The sequence below is a fragment of the Colletotrichum abscissum genome, assembly GCF_030869225.1.
Source record: "Colletotrichum abscissum strain IMI 504890 chromosome Unknown Scaffold_13.1, whole genome shotgun sequence".
NCBI lineage: Eukaryota > Fungi > Ascomycota > Sordariomycetes > Glomerellales > Glomerellaceae > Colletotrichum > Colletotrichum abscissum.
The window spans coordinates 819,237-839,273 of record NW_026850021.1 but is presented as its reverse complement, the minus strand read 5'-3'; the positions used below and the strand labels follow the sequence as shown (position 1 = coordinate 839,273).

The 20,037-nt window shown below is 52.6% G+C and overlaps 9 protein-coding genes across 9 annotated transcripts; 4 read left to right on the top strand and 5 right to left on the bottom strand.

Annotated features, from left to right (window-relative positions):
* Positions 1-2,933: 2,933 nt before the first annotated feature.
* CABS01_06445 (uncharacterized protein) lies at positions 2,934-3,326 on the top strand (the record flags this gene model as incomplete). The annotated part of the gene is made up of 1 exon (XM_060539811.1): positions 2,934-3,326. The coding sequence occupies one exon, from the start codon at positions 2,934-2,936 to the stop codon at positions 3,324-3,326; it is 393 nt and encodes a 130-aa protein (XP_060404348.1).
* Positions 3,327-3,363: 37 nt separating this feature from the next.
* CABS01_06444 (uncharacterized protein) lies at positions 3,364-4,135 on the bottom strand (the record flags this gene model as incomplete). The annotated part of the gene is made up of 2 exons (XM_060539810.1): positions 3,364-3,465; positions 3,530-4,135. 2 exons carry the CDS (start codon positions 4,133-4,135, stop codon positions 3,364-3,366), a joined length of 708 nt encoding a protein of 235 aa, XP_060404347.1.
* A 328-nt stretch (positions 4,136-4,463) lies between these two features.
* CABS01_06443 (trichodiene oxygenase) lies at positions 4,464-6,391 on the bottom strand (the record flags this gene model as incomplete). Its single annotated transcript, XM_060539809.1, has 6 exons — positions 4,464-4,626; positions 4,686-5,332; positions 5,409-5,460; positions 5,520-5,888; positions 5,950-6,076; positions 6,145-6,391. The coding sequence occupies 6 exons, from the start codon at positions 6,389-6,391 to the stop codon at positions 4,464-4,466; spliced, it is 1,605 nt and encodes a 534-aa protein (XP_060404346.1).
* A 494-nt stretch (positions 6,392-6,885) lies between these two features.
* Positions 6,886-7,989, bottom strand: CABS01_06442 (uncharacterized protein; the record flags this gene model as incomplete). Its single annotated transcript, XM_060539808.1, has 1 exon — positions 6,886-7,989. The coding sequence occupies one exon, from the start codon at positions 7,987-7,989 to the stop codon at positions 6,886-6,888; it is 1,104 nt and encodes a 367-aa protein (XP_060404345.1).
* Positions 7,990-8,675: 686 nt separating this feature from the next.
* Positions 8,676-9,997, top strand: CABS01_06441 (uncharacterized protein; the record flags this gene model as incomplete). Its single annotated transcript, XM_060539807.1, has 2 exons — positions 8,676-9,164; positions 9,314-9,997. The coding sequence occupies 2 exons, from the start codon at positions 8,676-8,678 to the stop codon at positions 9,995-9,997; spliced, it is 1,173 nt and encodes a 390-aa protein (XP_060404344.1).
* Positions 9,998-10,742: 745 nt separating this feature from the next.
* CABS01_06440 (uncharacterized protein) lies at positions 10,743-11,021 on the bottom strand (the record flags this gene model as incomplete). Its single annotated transcript, XM_060539806.1, has 1 exon — positions 10,743-11,021. One exon carries the CDS (start codon positions 11,019-11,021, stop codon positions 10,743-10,745), a length of 279 nt encoding a protein of 92 aa, XP_060404343.1.
* A 777-nt stretch (positions 11,022-11,798) lies between these two features.
* Positions 11,799-12,252, bottom strand: CABS01_06439 (uncharacterized protein; the record flags this gene model as incomplete). Its single annotated transcript, XM_060539805.1, has 3 exons — positions 11,799-11,868; positions 11,977-12,122; positions 12,160-12,252. Coding segments are annotated over 3 exons (309 nt in total), but the record flags the coding sequence as incomplete, so codon positions are not given.
* CABS01_06438 (uncharacterized protein) lies at positions 12,213-12,855 on the top strand (the record flags this gene model as incomplete). Its single annotated transcript, XM_060539804.1, has 2 exons — positions 12,213-12,261; positions 12,482-12,855. The coding sequence occupies 2 exons, from the start codon at positions 12,213-12,215 to the stop codon at positions 12,853-12,855; spliced, it is 423 nt and encodes a 140-aa protein (XP_060404341.1).
* Positions 12,856-14,650: 1,795 nt separating this feature from the next.
* CABS01_06437 (WSC domain-containing protein) lies at positions 14,651-19,522 on the top strand (the record flags this gene model as incomplete). Its single annotated transcript, XM_060539803.1, has 4 exons — positions 14,651-14,760; positions 14,918-16,077; positions 16,146-18,145; positions 18,206-19,522. The coding sequence occupies 4 exons, from the start codon at positions 14,651-14,653 to the stop codon at positions 19,520-19,522; spliced, it is 4,587 nt and encodes a 1,528-aa protein (XP_060404340.1).
* Positions 19,523-20,037: the final 515 nt, after the last annotated feature.

Here is a 20,037-nt window from a genome sequence, read left to right as displayed (position 1 = left end):
AGTGACGCAAGACTTTTGAGGGGTTTCCCGAAGTGACGCGAATCTGTAGAACATACGTTGTCTAGGCTTTTGCAAATTTCCATAAGTAATTCGGGTGGGAGTCTCTCCAGGGAACTTCTATGCAGTGCATTGCTCTGGGGACACTGGCGGTCCATCTCGTTGAACTTTTCGGGTATTTTTGGTTGTAGTTCCTGTCGAGGTCACAAAATAGGATGGAAGTATTTTGAGACGCCGAGGCTAGGGTTGTAATGAGTAAAACAAGAAATGGTATTGGAAAACGTGGTCGCTCGTGAAAGGTAAGGTGCTTAAGTGCGGAAAGATTGAGTATCGGAGATGCGGGTGTATACTAACGACGGAAGTTTTGGAGTGATTCTTAAGCGCCGAGAACTTTAATATCCACAACATATGTATGTCGGATGACTGAACTGTGCACCTCTTTGGCGCGCATCATGAAATCCTCGCCGCCATTGACCAGATCATGGATGAACTCGTGGCGCGCCTCCATCTCCAATTGTTTCATCACGACCTAGGTCGTGCAATATTTTGTTTTTCTTTTTCCCTACATCAGGTATTGGTGATATCTAGATGATGATTTTCTCTTTATAAATCCTTTCTCACCTCGGTGCCAGATTTCACTTGATAGGTTTCCACCTCCGTCTACGTGTTTTGCACAAAGTACTCCCCTATAGACGTGTTTGACGATATCATTCTGAAGCTGAAGTACTCAAAAACTTAATAATTCCAGGAGAAGTGTGGGCAAACTTGCGATTCCATATTTCGGATCTCCCCCAAACAATGGTTGCATCGCTCGTCAAGTATCATTGAGTAGTCTGGACGTATTGTCTTAATTGCAACCCACTGGCCCGTACGCTAGCTTCCAACCCTCTTCAGAACTAAAAGTGCGGAGTGTGTTTATTCAAGCTAGTATGCTGTGTGTTTACTCACCTACCTTATGCCAGGCTGTCGGTGAATTTTACTTTATGTACACTTTGAATACAACGGCAAGATGTGAGTATGATGACTATAATTTTGACTACGGCATCTTCTCAAGTTTGAATTTAAAGCTGTAAAGTTTTGATGGTTGATGCTCTTTCACAATATATGCAAGACCATCTCGGATGGCTCAGGACCGTCCTCAGGAGCTCATGGTTTGTTTTTATGGCGAAGTTTGAGAGACCTTACTGAGACACCAGAGACGGCGCTCTCATTTCTTACCAAAGGATATAACCGGTGCCAGTGGTGTTGTGATCACATAAACGTAGCGAGATGTTAAATCGGGCGGGAAATAGTTCCCGATCGGGATTGTATTTGCAGACAAGATCCTCAACTAAGTCTCCGTACCTAGAGCTTCACAGTGAGATTGTACTCCCTGAGTGCCATTACCTTAGTCCAAATGCCTAATTCCATCTATTAAGGTTTCCCGTATTACGCGGTTGAAACTCTACACACCATTCTGACGAGGCCATTGTGTCCGCACTAGTAATAATGCGAGACCGAGGTCAGTTATTCGCCAATAGACCCCAGGGATTTTGGCCCATACGCGATGATGCTTGCGCTTTCCTCCGTGACTCCCTAGTACCTTTGTCCACTGAATCATGAAGCTATCCACCCCGTTTGAAAGTCAAATCACGAACCAATGACTCGAGTCAACATAATGCCTTCTAACGAGCATGTTCAAGTCCGCTCTTTCCGAACATGTGGATGCGGAAGAAATGGCAGTTCTCACATCTATAAGTAGGGCGGTTAGTCTGCCAAGTAAAGCTTCTAGTAGTAAGCGGAATCACAAATATTTGTAAAGAGCCTTTGCTATTGACCTCAACTTGCCCTACAACCCGCCTTCGACAAGAAACTCAATACGAAACCTAGGACACCATGTAGGTCAACATTTTCTCCATCTTCACGGTTATGAGCGCTCTCGTCGCATCTTCTCTGGGTAAGTTGGCAACTACCTAGGATTCATCCACTATCTTTAAGGTCTTTGAACCCTTGCTAATTCGATTCCCTCTATTAGCTTGCACGCCAGCTGGCGGTAGGTTTCCTTCGTGCCATCGCAGATGACGATGGCCTCGACCCATCCTGGCCGACTAATTACTTGCATAACAGGCGATTGTACTGTTGGAAGTAGTGATTGCTGTCTCAACGCCGAATGCAGACGTAAGTCTTGATCCTTCCAGTCTGATCTAGAGGTCTTAATCCTAATCCAACATTACCTTAGCCCATGTGTCTGGACGTTCTGACGGTACCTGTGGCCATTGATGGATTCTCTTGAAGAAGGATTAACTTGCCAAGCCATATGATCGTCGTATGTTGTATGACCGCCCGTGTGGTATTCAACTGAAGGATGCGAGAGAGGTACTTGTACAAATCATGACATGGCCTCCAAGGCTTTGTGGGCTTCCGTAAACACGCCTAATTGTCGAAATACCTATTGATCTCTTAACCTTTTCCATTAATCACTATCTCGCAACTCTCTGGAGTTACACAAGATATATTCTCTCGATCGAGTGAAATATCCCTTTGGCTGTAACTTAAGCTTAGAAAGTACCGACACTCGTTTGAAGTATTCTAGCACATCGTGGAGGTGGTTCTTGTCCTTCTCCGGTTTTGGCAGGTTTCCGCGGATGAACACCAAACAATCGGCAGCTGCTCCACGGCCTCGGAGGGGTTCGTTGTGGTACCATCAAGGTGCTTTCCTTGGCATGAAAAGAACATTACCTTATGTGGAATTCCACGGAGCTTGATTTGAAAGCACCTCCGGCTGGTTGCGCAAACCTAGTCTGAAAGAAGATACAGTTTTTACGTCCGGTATTTAAAAGAAACGCCAAGTGGTGTACAGAAGTCAGACCCAAACACCAAAGCTTGAATAATTAACTACACCCCGTGTGATGACCAAGTCCTCGAACCTCAAACATCCAAAACACCAGCCTTCAACAATGTCCAAAAACATCAAGACAATCTCAACGTCAGAATATGACGAAGTCATCAAGACAGTCCAACTCTATGTCGACAGTGTCGCAAAAGCAGATCGCGCCCTGCTCGACCTTGCATTCCACAAGGACGCAACAATGACCGGCTGGATCCCGGCCGACGGCACGCTCTCGTTAGGCTCGTACACCAACCTTCAGGCATTCTTCGACACATACGGCACAAGCGCGTCCCTCAAGACCCGTTGCGACGTCATTGGTATTACGCCCACGACCGCCGTCGTCAAGGTGGACATGGAAAACACCCCCGATGGACCGGCCTACACAGACTTTCACACGTTGATCAAGGTTGATGGGGGTTGGAAAATTATCGCAAAGGTTTTTCACGCTTATGAATCTTAATGAGTAGACTCAGTGTATCTATCTGCTATCTTGAAGTCTACTTATCCCAAGGAAAGTTGTTGGTGCAATTTCCCCAGTAGCGCTGCTCCCTGACGCCGAAGCAAACCAACTTGCCATGGTCGTTACCGATAAAGTCGTTCTACACATATCTTTAGCACCAAAATCATATCATCACTCTTAAAACCTTTTTCCCCGTGACTTACCAACTCGATCTCAGCCTCCACACGCTCATGCTTCGCCCCATGCCTAGGCATAGGCCAGCACTTGCAGCTATACACGGTCGGCTTCTCTGGATCCTTGAGCCCACAATCCTCACACGTGCGCCAGAACCCCCCATTCTTGCGCGGGATTAGCTTCCCGCGCGCGTTCTCGATACACTGGCCTAGACGAAACCGATTCTGGATGCCGTAGCCGTGGGTCGTGTCGCAGCAGGCCCAAATAACTGCTGCTTCGCCTCCGTCGCCGTGGATTTCGGTGCAGCTTTGCTTAAAGCCCCAGTACGGGACTTCAGCCGGGCGGTTATGGGTGATTGGTTTGTTCGTGTCCTCATGCGTGCATGTGCAGTTGGACGGGGCTTGGGTTGGCGAGGGTTTGAGGAGGGAGTGGCCTGTCACCACGTCGATGGGAATGACTCCAATTGACGAAGGCTTGAGGGTTGAGTGAGCTGTAGTCACATTTATAGGCATGACTTCAATCGAAGAAGCCTTCGGAAGAGAGTGACATGTCGTCTCATTGATGGGGATTACTGAGAGCTGTTCGGCTTGACAGATGGCAGTCAACCCCACGACAACACAAACGTTAAGCTTCATGATGAAGGAAGTTAGATAGACTGGGAAATTTAAGTTTGAACAGACGGTTAAAGAGACGGTGGAGCGGAGAATGTTGTGAGAATCAAGCCAAGGTTGCAGTTCTTTGTTTTTATAAATGCAGGGAGATGGATTGAGTGAATGTTGAGGATGGGATTTGGCTATATTTAGGTAGTGAATCACAAAGACTGTGAGTTTTCAAGTTCAATCGACATTTTGGTGATGTGGTTGCACTCAACTGGCCCGTGGGAATGGAAGTCCATGAGCAATTCACCTTACATGCTCAACAAATATATTTACTTGATAGTTCATCCTCAATTATTCTAACAGACTAAATGATCTTGACCTTCACACCGTTCTCGGTCGCGGGAATCGGCACGCCCAAGTCATGGTCATACTCAACATCGCGCAAAGTAGTATCGTACAGCTTCATACGCGGAAAGACCCTCAGCACCAATGAAGTCAAAGCGATATATAACTCAGAGTATGCGAGTCTACGCAGAAGGTCAGTACAGATGAACAAGGAATTCGCAAGGGGTAGTCAAAAACTTACGGCATTCCCACACACTGTCGCGTTCCCTTGGAAAAGGGGATGAACCCAGCTTCCAACCCCCTCCTCCTCTGACCGTTCTCATCGATCCACCGCTCTGGTATAAACTCCTTGGCGTTCGGAAACATCCTCTCATCGAGATGTGAGATGATGGCGCTCATACTAACCGCCCACCCGCGGGGAATGACATGGCACACATCCACATCGACATCTGACCCTTCTGGCCTCCATTTCCCGCGATAGACGAGATCCTCCTCGGTAGCGACTCTGCCAGTGCGCATCGACCCGCCGGGCGCCAGCCGTAGACCCTCAGATATGACGGCATTCAGATACGGCAATGTTTCCAACGTCGGCCAGTTTGGCAGATGCTTCGGATCCTTGACCGCCCCTTGAAGCTCTTGTGTCAACCTTTCCAAGATTTTGGGGTTCGACAGGAGGTGAAAGCTGATCATTGTAAGCGTGTAGCTTGTTGTTTCCGTTCCTGCGGTTATCATGATGGCACCCTCGGACGTGAGTCGTGGAACCGTCTTTTCTTCGGGCGGGAGATCGGAGTCGAATAAGGCGGCGAAGACGTTAGGCGAGTGTTGGTATATATCTGTGCCTGTCACTTTGCGGTCTCTCGCCTTCTCTACGAGGGCTGGGATGACGGTCTGTGGTGCTTATTCATCAATCGCCGTTCTCGGAGTTCTTTCATACGTTTTGACCAAGGAACCCGAGTGAACTTACTGCGTAGGTATTGATGAAGATGGCCGTGTCCCTAGGTAGGTAATTCATGAGACTAGATAAGTCAGCTGTTATTGATGACTCTCGCTCCTGCAGGTATGCAACTGCACTTACTACGGCCCAGCATTCATAACGATCTTCGTCCACGGAAAGAACTTGAATAGGAACGTATGAACCAGTGCCCCATAAACAGCCGAACGATAATTAGGCGTCCACTCCTTCTGCTCAAGAAATCCAAACGACTCGCCAAAGCAGTACTCGGTAATCACGTCCGTCGTAAAGCAGCTATAGGCGTCTTGCAAAGGCACGACCTCGCCATCAGGACCAGCAAATGAGAGAAGCTTGTCGCAGAGCTTTTGCGCTGATGCGTGGACTTGCGGCTCGAGCTTGAGCATCTGCTGCCGGGAGAAGAACTTGCCGACGGCGGCTCGCCGTCTGCGGTGTAGATCGTGGTCAAGGGTGCCAAATGTAGCGAAGGTTGCGCTGTGATGGGAGTCAGAGTCGAGCAAGCTAGATGCATGAGAATTACTGGTGGGAGTTATACGGGTCTGGTAGGTTGATCATGTGGTGGATGTGCTTGTCCCTCTTTCTCCCGTTGATGGCGTAGACTTCGTCGGTGAAGCGGACGTCGTTGCAGTGCACCTCGTCAGGGTTGATACGGACTATGGGTCCTAGATTATTCTCCATCAGCCGATGTATCTGAGGGAAATTGAGTCTCACGACAACATGAATCACGTACCGTAGATTTGGTGCATCTTGACAATCTCATAGGTATACCGCCCCTTCTTCACGAAATCGTACCAGCACTCGGGAGCATACGAAGCGGCAGCCAGTTTGGGACCAGGAAACTTGCTGAGGGGGTGTAGAGGCGAGACATTGTAGATGGCGCGCCCTAGACAACAGGTAATCCATATGACGAGGAGCGTAGCTGCACACTGCCACGACAGGACGGACGTCGGCGTGATAGCCTCAGGGATGGAACTCATCTTCACGAAAAAGTGAGATGGAAGCCCAGAAATGTTGCAATTCTCTAAACTCTGCTACGATTTGCCTCTCCCACGATGTTTTTACAAGCCCTCGATGCCCCCCGCATCACGAGGAGACGACTTGATGCAAGCCAGGCGATGTTGTGGAACGTAAGCGAGCTAAGGATGACAGCGGGTTCAAAAACGTTGCATTCCGGGCTGCGGTCCGCTTTGTACTGCGGAGCTAACATGGGTGCCCGTCAATGAGGAAAGTCGGATTGGTTATCGCGTATTCGTCCGCTGGGTAGAAGTCCGAAAACGTAGATGTGACCGCTGCATGAGGATTGGCGACATGAATAGCATGCCTGAACGAGGCAGGCGGACTGTCTATCGTGCACGTGGAGACGGGGGTATCCAAATACATGCACGGTATCGTTCATGCTCTTCACACCGGTCGTAGACCGCGATTCTTCACAGAGTCTTGTGATCTTGTCATTATCCTACTTGAAATTAAACTATCGAGTACCTTCTTGACGTTGCATTCGATGGAAAAAGTTCCTGGCCGACGAATTCGATGTCGCCGCTCGGTGCTCTCGAAGGGCCCAAATATCGTATATGTCGTCACTCTGTTGTTCCAAAAGCGATGTAAACGCGGCGAAGAGACGGTTTACACGGTGCTTGGGGGCTTCTTCAAGAGTTTGTGGTTTCTTGATCGGCCCAAGCCCCTCGAGTCGATTAGCCAAGCCATCGCCGTGGTCATCGTCGAGGGTCAGCTCTCCCTCAGGCTGATTTTTAGTGGGAAACTTGATGATGCCGAATCGGGTCTCGCATTCAATGAAACCCAGATTCAGCATATTCATTCCGTCTCCATCCCCTTGCAAGAAGCAATCTATCAGCAGCCGCCACAGCCTGATCGGAGTCCTCAGCTCCGAGTCCTTGATAGAAGTGTAGAACGGTATTGCATGCCAATACTTTTTGCCGTCCCTTCGACCGTCCCGACGCCAATCGTTGAAATGTATCGCCATCTCCCCGATCCTCTGACACGACCCGAGTAGCCGAGCAACGTCCCGGGCCTTAGCCCAGTGACAAAGAAACGGAACGTCCCACTGCCGCCAGAAGGCTTCTACATCGTAAATCGGATCCTCTCCAAATCGAGCTCTGCGCGTCCCCGGCAGCGAATACAGTGGCGCCTCGTTGACGAACCAGGGGCCGTCGAAGCGGACGTGAACCATGTTGATCTGTTGTGCTTCGCGGAGAACGTCAAAGACTGGGTTGTCCATGTCGTTTACGTCGAAGCATCGCGCTTTGTCGATACGCTCGTAAAAGTGAATACATTTTTCGGGCACTGTGCACTCGGGCTCGACTGCCAACGATAGCCAGGCGTCTCTTCGACACGTAGTCGTGATGACGATGGTGAGATCCGGGATTTCGCCATTTGAGTTTTGGTGGAAGAGGAATGAGGAGAATTCTTGCGAGAGGCGTTTGCTGCAGCTGAGGATGCCTGTTGTCGGCCCGGACCTCTCTCGGTTTGGCGGGCATGGTGGCGGGGTGCAGATCAGTTTCCATATCTTGTTGCGGATTTCTCCAGGTAATTTGTCCAGTAAAGAAGTCTCGGCCATGTTTGCGATGTCTGAGTATCTTGGTATCGAAGAAAATGAATTATTTGTGGGTCAAAAAGTGCGAGAATATGTTTTCGATATCGGGGTGATCCGAAGATTATTGTTGTTGAGGTCAGAGAGCGCTTAGGATATCGAACAAGTAATGCCCCGTCCTCGAGAGGTATATGAGAAACCCAAGGTACCCCCATCTTCGCGTCCATGACAATAAATCAGAAACTTTAAACTCTAGCTTTTTGTCCACCTTGGTAGACTGAGGACAGTTTTCAACTATCAAGGTTAAAGAAGCCGTTTGGGAGATGTCCAAGTCAACCGGCAACTACACGGCAGGTGTCCATCACGATCCGGTCTGACTTCTACGGTTTCTCTAAAAGTTCGAGATGAGTCCGAATCAAAGTTGGAACAGTCTGTACAAACAGAGGTCTTCAGATGTTCCTTGAAGTTAGTGCAATGCTGTGGCTCTTGAAGTTTCTTGTGAGACGTCTCTCCAGGCAGCAGAGCCCCCACGTGATCTAGCAGCAGGCGACCGCCCGCCACGTGACCTTCACAATCTGCTCCCAACCGAAGCTGAGTGCTCACTCACGAGTGAAACGACGATGCTTCATTTGCATCTTGTGATATCTCCATGTCAGAGAGGAAAGCAAATTGAGCCAAATCTTTGATAACAAAGTTGACACCAGGCGCAAAACATGGGCTCTACCACCCAGAACTCGCCCCTCCTCCAGCTCCCCCCAGAGCTCCGCAACACAATCTGGGCCCTCGTCGCCGCGCCCCTCCCCGTCGACTTTGAATTCAACTGCGACGAGCAGCCCGTCCTAGGCCTCATCAACACCTGCAAGCAAACAGCTCGCGAACTCGCGCCGCACTTGTTTCCCCGCAGCAAAGCGGGCGAGATACCCTGCCTCACCATCCGCATCACGGCGACATGTCGCAAGGACCAGTGGATCACCATCGCCGCGTCGCATAGCGTGAAGAGCGCGGATTTCCCGGCGCCGCGGTATATTCATGTTAATCATATGGATAACCCCGTGTTCGACGAGCTGCGAGACGCGGACAAGATTGAGAATGTGTTTGTGGAGTTTCGGGGGCCGTGGTTTCCGGCTGATGCGCCGTGGTATTCACCACACCATGTTCCTAGAAAGACGAGCGGGTTTCGCTTCATGATGATTGACAAGAATGTACGTTATCTTTCTACCCAGATCCGAAGTTCACTAGTATGTTTTCGAGTTCACGACACTCTCACTTGATTTCCGTTTCCGCCTAACTTCATGGTCCCGAATCCATGCATGATTCAACATGTCACATCATATCGACTAACATACCCCAGAATCGAGGATGCCAAGGTGAACCCATCCTCGACACCGAAAAGTTCTGGCGCCAGTGGAACGCGCCGTTCCTCTGCCACTGGGCAAAGGCCAACGACGTGGCGCGCCTCCTCGGCTCCCTCAAGGCCATAGGAACCCTCAACATCAAGTTCATAGACTGGGAAAAGAACTACATGATGGTCAGGCAGCGTATTCTACCCATGTACTGGGACGCCTTCCCCTTCGGAGGGCAGTGGAAGCGCCTCGGCATCCCAGAGTTGCTCCTCACGCCTTTCAACCGCGGCGAGAACATCCCGAACCTGGTCGATGAGCAGCGCGTACTGACGCGGTTCGGAGCCCTGGATCTCAGCAGGCCGACGCGGGAGGATGAGCCTCTGGAGTGCGACCCTCATCCGGATAGGCCGCTTCGAGGGTCAGCAATGCGTTTGGATCGGCTTGCACCTCTATTCTTTTACCGTGGCGGGCTCTCTTCCGCCACCGAGGCTGGACATCTGAACGTGAACTTTGGGGATTTGGAAGACCGATTCCTGTCGCTGCTGGAAAAGGTGGGGGAGGAGCACTACGATACGTGGGCATTGCAGCAGCATCGAGAGGCGACGCGCCATACTTCACTCAACAATTTCTTCCAACGGATCGCCCACCGGGTGAATCGTGATGATTCAGATTCACCCGCCAGTCAATCGTAAGGGATGCAAGGGTAGAAGTTGGACGCACGATCCGGCCATGAGTTCTGGCAGGTCTTGAAGTCATATGGACCGCGAGATATACCCCTTCTATCAAAAACTCAGATCGAAGGCGGTCAGAAAGACGTCCAACAATCAGACGGCCGGACCTGAAGTGCCTATCTACTGCTCACTCGCCACTTCCAACTTGGTCCAGGCACTTGGCAGTGAGACGCTGTGATAAGCAGGCTCCAACCCTCCAAGGGTCGTGCTGACCGCATGGTCAGACAGTGAAGGTGCCTGTAATCTGTAGTGCTGCAGTCTGCAGTGCTGCACTCTGCAACCCACGCCGTCTTACGGCAAAAGTCGGCTAATTGAATCGGCACTGGCCCATTCAGGAAATCTCAATCCACCTCGGGTCGTGATCTAGAGCTCGTGGCATCAGGGAGGCAGACAGGTGCACGAGCAAATGTGCAAGACAGCCACAACCGCAGGGACGGAAAGGACGCGTGTGAAGCTGTCGTCGCTTGTCTCTGGCATTGGTCTGGTCCCATCCCAAAGTGTCAGCTGTTCAGCTAGCCTAGCTAGAGATTGCCGGTCGATCCGTCCCTTTGGGATGAAAGCACCTAAAATAGGTGACGAAAAAGACGACAAGAAGAAAGTCAGAAACGCTAGGGCAGACAAGCACCTCCGTAAACCTCAGCGTCTGAGCGACACCACGTTGCGAGTCAATAAGAAGCAAGGCCTGATAGGGTCACTGGTCAGTGTTCTAACGCCACGCGGTGAGGGTTGCGATGAGGCGTTCGATTGGGCTCTTAGCCTCTTGTCCATGAAGCGCTTCGTAGAAGTGCTGGTAGGGTGGTGCTGGGTGGCTTTTCGCTTCTTCTCTGCCGGGCGCCGTGCCGTCCGGCCCGTGGTGCGGGTGTGCCGATGTTTGTTGGTGCTTGTCGATTTTGGGAAGGACGGAGAGCCGGGGTGGTGCTGGGTAACTTCGGCTGAGGCGATGTAGGGGAGCTGAGGCTGCGTCGGTCGAGAAAAGGCAGTGCATTAGGGAGATGAGGTTCGTGAGATTGTGTGGCCTGATGAGAGAAAGATCATCATCCTGTAGTGGGAGCACCCATTGTAATTAGCAAGTCGTGGAAAACCGGGCAAACTTTGAACACCAGATTTCGACTGTGTTGCTGACCGAGATTGGTCGCTCGGTGAGGTCTCTTTGGGTGACAGGCTGCAAACCCCAGGCATGGAATCAATGGTCTACTGCAAGTCAGGCTTGACAAGCTCTTGGCGACGCTGGATATTGTCCGGGCGGAACATGTCCGGCCGGAGGAAAGTCAAAGGGGGAAAGACAAAAAAAGAACACCCTTAGACATTGCGGATGATAGGGGACCAATGAGACAGGAGTCAAGACAATAGCGACTCTCTGCCACAGAAGAAAGAATAGGAACAGGATGAGGAAACACCGCAAATTAGGGGGTTCGACGAATACGCAAACTGAGACCGGCAATGGGGAATTGGTGAGAAATTGACGCTCTAAGAGATACTGGCAGTGGGAACTAACAGCAGATAGAGCGAACAAAAGCAAGAATACGGCAGCCAGGAACGCCGAACAGCTAAGGACAGGTGACGTCTCGGCGATGGGTGGAATACGAGAAGCGCTAGCGAAGTACCTTTATGCCTTCGATCCATCCGTACGGAGTATGCTGTATGCTTATCGTGGGCGACGGTCTGATTGTTTGCCAACGCCGCTTCTCAAAGAGCCAGAGAGGGCAGCGAGAAAGAAACGGCAAAAGGCAAAGGGGCTTGAGTTTGCATAAGTGGCGTCTTGCTAGCGAGTAGCGGCATCTTCAGGTCCGATCTGTTCCTGGATTCCTTCGTTGGCGTCGTGGGTACCTGTACTATTCTGTTAGTGCATTGTTTGGTGTCTCTCTGCCGCCTGAAACGAACGGGGCCTTGGGCTCTTGATGTGTCGTTAGTTTGATGGCGCCGAAGTCTCACTCACTCACTCCACAGCAAGAATAACTGACACCATAAACCGACAAGAGTCACCGGGAAGACTTTTGCCAGGAACAAGGGCGTTGGCATTGCATGTCGAGATTGTCTTTGCAAAATGGACCTGTCTCTGCCAGACTCGCGTGCGTGTGGCGCTAGGCTTGAGGGAGATTAGGGGCAGCTGCAGGTCAGGTTACTTGGAGAGTGCTATTTCCAGCGTTGAGGCCTTGGCTTTTGGGGATTGGCTGCAATGCCAGTCGTGCAGCAGCAGCAGCAGCAGCAGCAGCCTGCTTTATGCTGTAAGACGCGCAGCCGGTGGCATGGCATCATGTATTGACTCTTGGGAAGATGTCTGCCGTATGCGTACTGTGTATCCGTATACTACGTAGGTGTGTCTGGCTGGTGTGCTTGGCAAACCGTTGGTGATTCAGGCTCGATGGGATATTGTTATCTGCTTGTCTGTTTTGTTGGGTTTTTGTTTTTCTTGCTTTGTTCGACGAGGCCCTGTTTCGCTACCAGTCCTTGGGGTCTTCTTCACGGGTCCCTGCAGCGAAGAGGGAGGATCATTCGGGTGCTGGCATAGACAAGCAAACACCAAGGTCGACTCTCGGACTGTGTACAAGGTATCTAGAGATGAACATGAGCAAGGTAGGCCAAAAGACAAGGACATCTCGGACCATAACACGAACCACTTTTGCGCGATGATTGTGGATTATGGAGATTCGGAGACTGTCAGGCTGATGATGGACGACAGGGACGAGGAGGTCAGCCACATGGAAGTGAGGAGGGATTCAGAGAGGAGCACAAAGAGCAGGAGGGCGATTGAGGGCCGACTCCAGCAAAAAAACATCCTGGCGGGGGCTGGTGGAGTCTGTCGGGTCATCGGCGATTAGACCGAGCCACTCTCGCAGCGCGCAGGTGGTGATGTGGGGCAAAGAACAGGGACGTACTGAGATACGTACTGTGAGAAGTGGAGACGGTCCACGGTGCCTCATTTTAACCGTATCTTGGGTGGGTACGTACCTGCTGCCTCTTTCTCTTTCAGGAAAGTCGTCAAAAACGCTGCATTTCTTCGCCCACACACACAACCTGAATCATCCCGGCACCAACACTCCCGTCTACTTGGGCTCTTCCCAGTCCCTACCTAGCACTGTTCCTGTGTTATTACATTCTGAAGATCCAACGACGAATACGAACGAATGCAGGTTCGCAATGCCCATCTCTCATCGCCGGTGTCTTTTCACGCCTCGGAGCTGCACCAGCTGGCGAGTCGCAATCCGTCAATCCCTCGATCCTTGAATTTCGTCCCATCATTGACTACCTTATCATCACACCCCTTCAGATCCGTCCATCCATCTATCCATCATGCCCTGCGTTGATGGCCAGTTGGACTTCGCGTCATCTATCCACAAGTAACCGTATTGAGCAGCCGTTTCCTTCCCGTCCGTCTCGCCGGGCGCCGTCGGACGCCTCCAAGCCTCACATCGTGTATCGCTCGGGCCACTGCCGAGTCTTCCATGTCTGTCCGCCCTTCCAAGCCGCTGCTTCAAGCCAGGCTCACCAGGGACAGGCAGACAAAGGCAGCCAGAGAAACGAGCAAAAATCATCCGAACCTTCTCGAGCTCCAACCCTTGGCCTGGCTGGGAATAGTGTGCCCCAAAACACCGGACGGCGTGGCGTTGGCAGCCTGCATACTTCCGCCGATCCCCAATAAAAGATACCACCATGTCACTGCAGCATTGCACCGCGGCATCGCGCGCGGCGCCAGCCAACGCCAGCGAAGCCGACACCCGTTGTCGTTGTCGTTGCATCGCAGCAAGCATGGCCTTCGTGTCGCCTTCTAGTGCTGAGGCTGGACTTTCTTCGTGCTCCCTTCCAGTATCCAAGGGCAGACGAGGCGGTGTCAATACCTACTTTTAGGTACCTTTTAGGCTCTTACTGTGTAGTATAGGCTCTCAGTGCGGTCGTCAGGGGCCTGCTCACCTTTCGTCGCCTCTCGCGAGTGACAAGCCGGCAGCTCGGATCACAGATCGAGACTTTGTGCTCTGTCATTCTCTCCAGACACCTATCAAAATACTCAAGAGCAGCACGGCGACTTCCAATGGCAAAGGCATTGGCACAGGGCCAAGCCAATGATAATATTGCTCGAGGCCAGCCTCGAACAGATCCACGACTGGCACATCCCCTCCATCCCCGGCCTCGCCTGCGCATACCTTGCCGCATATTGCATCCCAGACCTATCTAGCTTGCCCAGCTCCTGCGGCCTGGTGACAAGACGCCGGCTCACTGGTCAGATCCGTGCTGCCGTCCCCATCGACTGACCGTCCGGGGTGGTTTAGGACTTTAGGCCTGTCAGCTAGCTTTCGAGAACGGGCCGGGATGCGATGCATCATGGGTGGGCTTGCTGATGCCACGCCAATCATCCATGGGTCGGCCCTGCATGGGTCCCACGCTTCTCGTTGCCCGTGGGCGCAGTACTTCAGCAGCTTTTTGGAGCCGAACGCGCTCGAGAGCCAAAGATCCAATTTAGAGATAATATCGAGAGCCGCCCTCCCGTCTTTCCCTCCAGGCCGATGGTGTTCTGCTTTTTCCCATCCCCTCACACCAGTTTGTGCTTCCTTCGTTTAGAGCCAAACCGCCGCAACTTCGACCGGCCATCTCGCCAGTGAAGGTTACAAGCCACTCATCATGGCTTTCAAGACGTGGGTGATGACGGCCCTCATTGGCCTTGCCAATGGCCTGGCCTCAACAGACACCATCACCTGGGGAGGCGACAATTCGAGAGCCGGGTACCAGACGTAAGTTCAAGATCCATTCCCTCCATCCCCATATCTCTCTATACACATTCTCTGCCCGGCGTCGATCGTCTCCTCTGGCGATCCGCTCGGTGGGGGAAGAGCGAGGCCAGTCATGAAAACCAAGAAAACAGATCTAACGCAACATCCCATCATGAAGAAACCACAACATGGACCCTTCCGTCGTGGGGAGCTCCCAGTTCGGCCAGCTCTTCCGCACACCTCTGCCCGGTAAATATGGCGGCGTCGCAGAGCAGATTTTTTCTCAGCCACTCGTTTACACGCCTGACGGCGACAGCACGCAATACGTCTACGTCGCGACTACACAAAATAATGTCTACAAAATTAATGCAAAGACGGGCAGCATCATCGCTTCCCGCAGTCTCGCCATTCCCTTCTTGTCTGCCGATCTGGATGGCTGCTATGATATCGAACCTCACGTCGGAGTCACCTCCACTGGTGTGATTGATGCCTCGACCAACACCCTCTACCTCACCACCAAGACGTACGTCGACCAGACCTTGACCGGCGTTGCTCAAGGAAAACCCGCCGGCCGTTACTATCTCCATGCCCTGGATGTCAACGACCTTAGCGAGAAACCCAACTTCCCCGTCAACCTCGAAGGCACCGTAGCGAGAAACAACCCTATCCGCTCTTTCAATGGCGGTATCCATCATCAGCGACCTGCTCTGTTGCACGTCGGCAACTACATCTATGCTGGCTTTGCTTCTCACTGTGTCCAATACAACTTCACAGGTTGGATCATGGGCTTCGACAAGACTAGCGGTGCCAACGTCGAGCGTTTCGCTACCGAAGGTGACGGTGTCCCCGTGGATGTCAAGGGCGGTGGTGTCTGGATGTCTGGCGGCGGTCTCGCTTCCGACGACGCAGGTTCCTTGTTCTACGCTACTGGTAACGGATACGCCTCCCAGCTCAGCACCATTCCCGTCAACGGCCGCACGCCCCCGACATCTCTGGAAGAAGCCGCTGTTCACATGACAATCAACGCCGATGGAAGTTTGAGCTTGGTCGATTTCTTTATGCCATGGGAGAAGCAAGCTCTAGACGGCGCCGACAAGGACTTGGGAACGAGTCCTCTGCAAATTCTGCCCAGCACGTTCTCCTGTGGCGACGTCAAGCGCATTGGTGTGGTGACTGGAAAGAGTGGCAAGACGTACTGGCTCAACTTGGACGACTTGGGTGGCTACCGCAATGGCGCCAATGGCCTTGATAACGTGATCCAGGTGTACCAGAACGAGAACTCGGTGTACGCCGGTGCCGGTGTGTACCCAGGCGAGGGTGGCTACATCTACATCAATGGTAAGCAAAAGCCCCCTTCTGCCTCTCATGGCATCCGCGTATTCGAACAGAGCCACTAACAAGAACAGTCATTCAATACCCTACCCACGTTTTCAAGTTCTCCTGTGAGGCCGGAGTCCCCTCTTTCACCAAGGTGGCCGATAGCCCTCAGAACAACGCCTACATCCTTGGTGTCAGTCACGGCACTGTCACTACTCTCAACGGCCAAGCTGGCACTGGTCTTCTCTGGACTTTGGATGTACAGGGCTCTCAGCTCAAGATCTTCGAAGCCGTCCCCAAGAATGGCTACTTGAACATGATCAAGTCTTTCAGTGTTCCGGGCAGCACCAAGTTCACAAGAGCCGTTTTTGGTGATGGCATCATGTACCAAGGTACCACCCTAGGCTACCTGTACGCCTTTGGCTCGCCAGTCACGACACCTATCAACTGCACTGCTACCAACGAATTTGGTGTCGTTGATGTTGGAACCACGAGCGACCCACGCACGATTACTTGCACGGCCGTCATTGGTGTCACCGTTTCGGACATCGGCCTAGATGAGGCTGAAGACTTTACCCTCTCCGGACTTCCCACCCTGCCTCTCACTCTGACTGCCGGTCAAACATTCACAATCGGCGCGTCCTTCAAGCCTACTACCGTTGGTCTGGTGTCTTCCGACATCGTCGTCAACACAACCAACACGGCCGAGGGTTACAGCCAAGGTACCCATATCAGACTCACTGGTACTGGCGAGAGCTCAGGTCCTTTGCTGTCCATCACTCCCCCGACCATCACTTTCCAGGGCGTCATCGCCGGTCAAGCGGGTGGAACCGATGAGAGTGTCATCTTGTCCAACCAGGGTAACTCGGCCCTCTCCATCACAGACGTCCAATTCTCCACCAGCAGCGCACAGGGTCCCTTCACCAGCTGGGACAGAGCCACTGCTACCCTTACCGTCGGAAAGTTCACCCTCACCAACGTTCCGGCCACAATTCCTGCCAATACTGCTGTTACCGTTCGCATCGCTTTCGACTCTTCTGTCAGCGGCACCTTCGGCGCGTATCTTCAGGTTGTTTCCAATGGCGGAACCAAGGCGTTCACCATTGCTGGCTCTGCAGGCCCTGCGCCTGTGGCGCTCGTCGAGTTCCAGACGCCCGATGGCACCGGATGGGTAGAGTATGACGCGACCAAGAACTTCACTTTTGGCAACGTCACCGAGAACACGTCCCGGTCTTTGAAGTTCCGTGTCACCAACGCTGCTGCTGAGGGTGGTGCCAAGCTTTCCCTCACCGTTTCCAAGCCGCCTTTTGGTGTTGCCGGCATCATCCAAGCCGCCAACCTTGTTGATCTTGCCGAAGGAACTGTTCTGGCCCCTGGCGAGAGTGCCACGGCAACCCTGGTGTGCACTGTTCCTAAGGCACAATGGAACACCGACCCGTACAGTGGCACGGCGCCCTGGACCATGAACACCAACGACCCCAACTTTGAGAAGCATTTCTTCACTTTCGAGTGTACTGCTGTTGCCGAACAAGCACCTCCTTTGCTCGGCAATGGCCAGGGCAAGTACCGCTACATCGGCTGCTACAAGGAAAACAACCCCGGCCGCCAGCTTGCAAACCAGTTGTACGGCGACGCTACGAGCACCAACGGCAAGTGTATCGCTGCTTGTGCTGAGAAGGGGTCCGTCTTCTGCGGTACTCAGTATCACACTGAATGTTGGGGTGGCCCCAACATCCCCACGCTGAAGGTGGACGATCGCAACTGCAACTTCGACTGCGGCGGCGACCTCAACCAAATCTGCGGTGGTAACGGATTCGGAGCCAACGAAGGTGGAGCTTACATCTCCGTCTTTGCTGACTCTGTACAATGGGACGGTAACACGACAACTCCCACGCCGAACCCGAACCCATCGGGCCCTGAGGTGAACCCTGGTGTCGGTCAGTACGTGAGCCAGGGTTGCTACACTGAGCCCGCCGACACACGCGCCCTGCCTAACCTAGTCACAACAACTGGAAAGACTGTTGCTCTGTGTGTCGAAGCATGTGCCGCTAGCAGGTATACCTATGTCGGCTTGGAGTACGGTGGAGAGGTCAGTTATAAATTTTTCCCATAAATGACTTTGAGAACACTTCAACTAACGATGAGACAGTGTTGGTGCGGAAACACTTTGGCCGCTGCCTCAGTTGCCGCCCCTGCTGCCGACTGCAGCATGGCTTGCGCGGATAATAGCACCGAGTACTGCGGTGGACCTTCCAGGCTCAACCTGTACAAGCTCGATGGCGCCTTGCCTGAGCCTACCAGTGCAGTCCCGACTGGCACTACCACGACGACTACAGCCGCCCCGACTTCGACCGCTCCTCCAGCAAACGAGAGGGTTGGCGACTGGCTCTTCCAAGGTTGTTATACCGAGGGAACTGGCGTCCGCGCTCTCTCTTCTCGGACGTACGCTAATGACTCAATGACCCTTGAGTCCTGCGGCGGTTTCTGTCAGGGCCTCAAGTACTTCGGTACGGAGTATGGACGGGAGTGCTGGTGTGGCGATGAATTCGGCACGGGCAGCGCTCTCGCAGCGAACCAGAAAGATTGCTCTTTCCCCTGCGCGGGCGACAGCACACAATTCTGTGGTGCCGGTGACCGACTCCAAGTTTACATGTACTCGCCGGTGGCTGCGACGACCACATCGGCCGAGACTACAACCACTGCCGCTGCCTTTGCCTCCTTGGCACCCGCGTCCAATGGAACAACGACCACGACCACGACCGCCACCGAAACTCCTCTGGCCGAGAAGCAAGCGTCTAACAGCACCATCAGCACGACCACTTCCTTGACTCCATCCAACTCTACCACCTCTAGTGCTAGAGTGACGGCCGAGGCTGTCGCATCCACTCTTTCAGCAAGCAACTCGTCCGTCCCAGCGACTGCTAAGGCTTCGGCCACCTCATCCACTATTTCTACCACCAGCCTCTTGGCCACCTCGTCTGTCACATCAGCTACTTCATCGGTCTCGGCCACCCCTTCGGTTCCTTCCACTTCCACATCGTCAACCAAGACATCAACCTCCTCCTCCGCGACCCCCACCCCGACCGGACCAGTCATCTCCACCGGCAATGAAAACTTTACCTACTACGGTTGCTTCTCCGAGCCGCAAGTCGGCCGTCTCCTCCCGGCCCAGATCATCAACCGCGACAACATGACGATCAGCATGTGTCTGAGCGCCTGCTACAACAAGAACTACGCTGGTGTCGAGTACGGTCGTGAGTGCTGGTGCGGCGACGCCCTCAACATCGGTGGCGGAGGTGGCACCACCCCGGCGGCCAACGTAACGGCTAAGGACTGCTCGTTCAAGTGTCCTGGCAACAGTACCGAGTACTGTGGTGCCGGTGTGAGATTGAGCTTGTATATCCTCAAGGATGAGCTCGAGAAGTTGCAAAAGTCCAATGCGACGGTTTCTTTCAAGTCAACATAAATCACGATTGAGCGGGGGGTCTAATGTCTATTCTTATGTAATTACCTATAGAGGACCACGGTCTCCGTGCTGCACGGCAAACGAATGCAGCCTTTTCCTAAAATATAATATTGATACCTACTACCTTCTAGTCTTAATAAAGAGTGGTCTTAGTCCACTTTGACCCTTATTCTTCCACAACGATTCTGCTCATGACTGTTGCACCACATTCTAACCCCCCTCTAGAGAACCCCTTACGCCGTGAAGGCAACCTTGATGGCCACCCAATCAAGATGTTGCCATATACATGTATCTATTCACTGCGGAAGCTCACATCGTCTTACGATTTACCATGAGACCTGAGAGAGCGGTCACTGCCGAATTTCTTGCCGCGGGAGACGATCTCTGTTTGATCGACAGTTATCCGAGCTGCAGGTGCGCCATTGACACGTTGGAAATTAACGAGAATATGCACCTATGGTCTCGTCATTGAAATTCCACAGCTGTTGGGCCAATGAGGGTGCAAGTGTTTAATG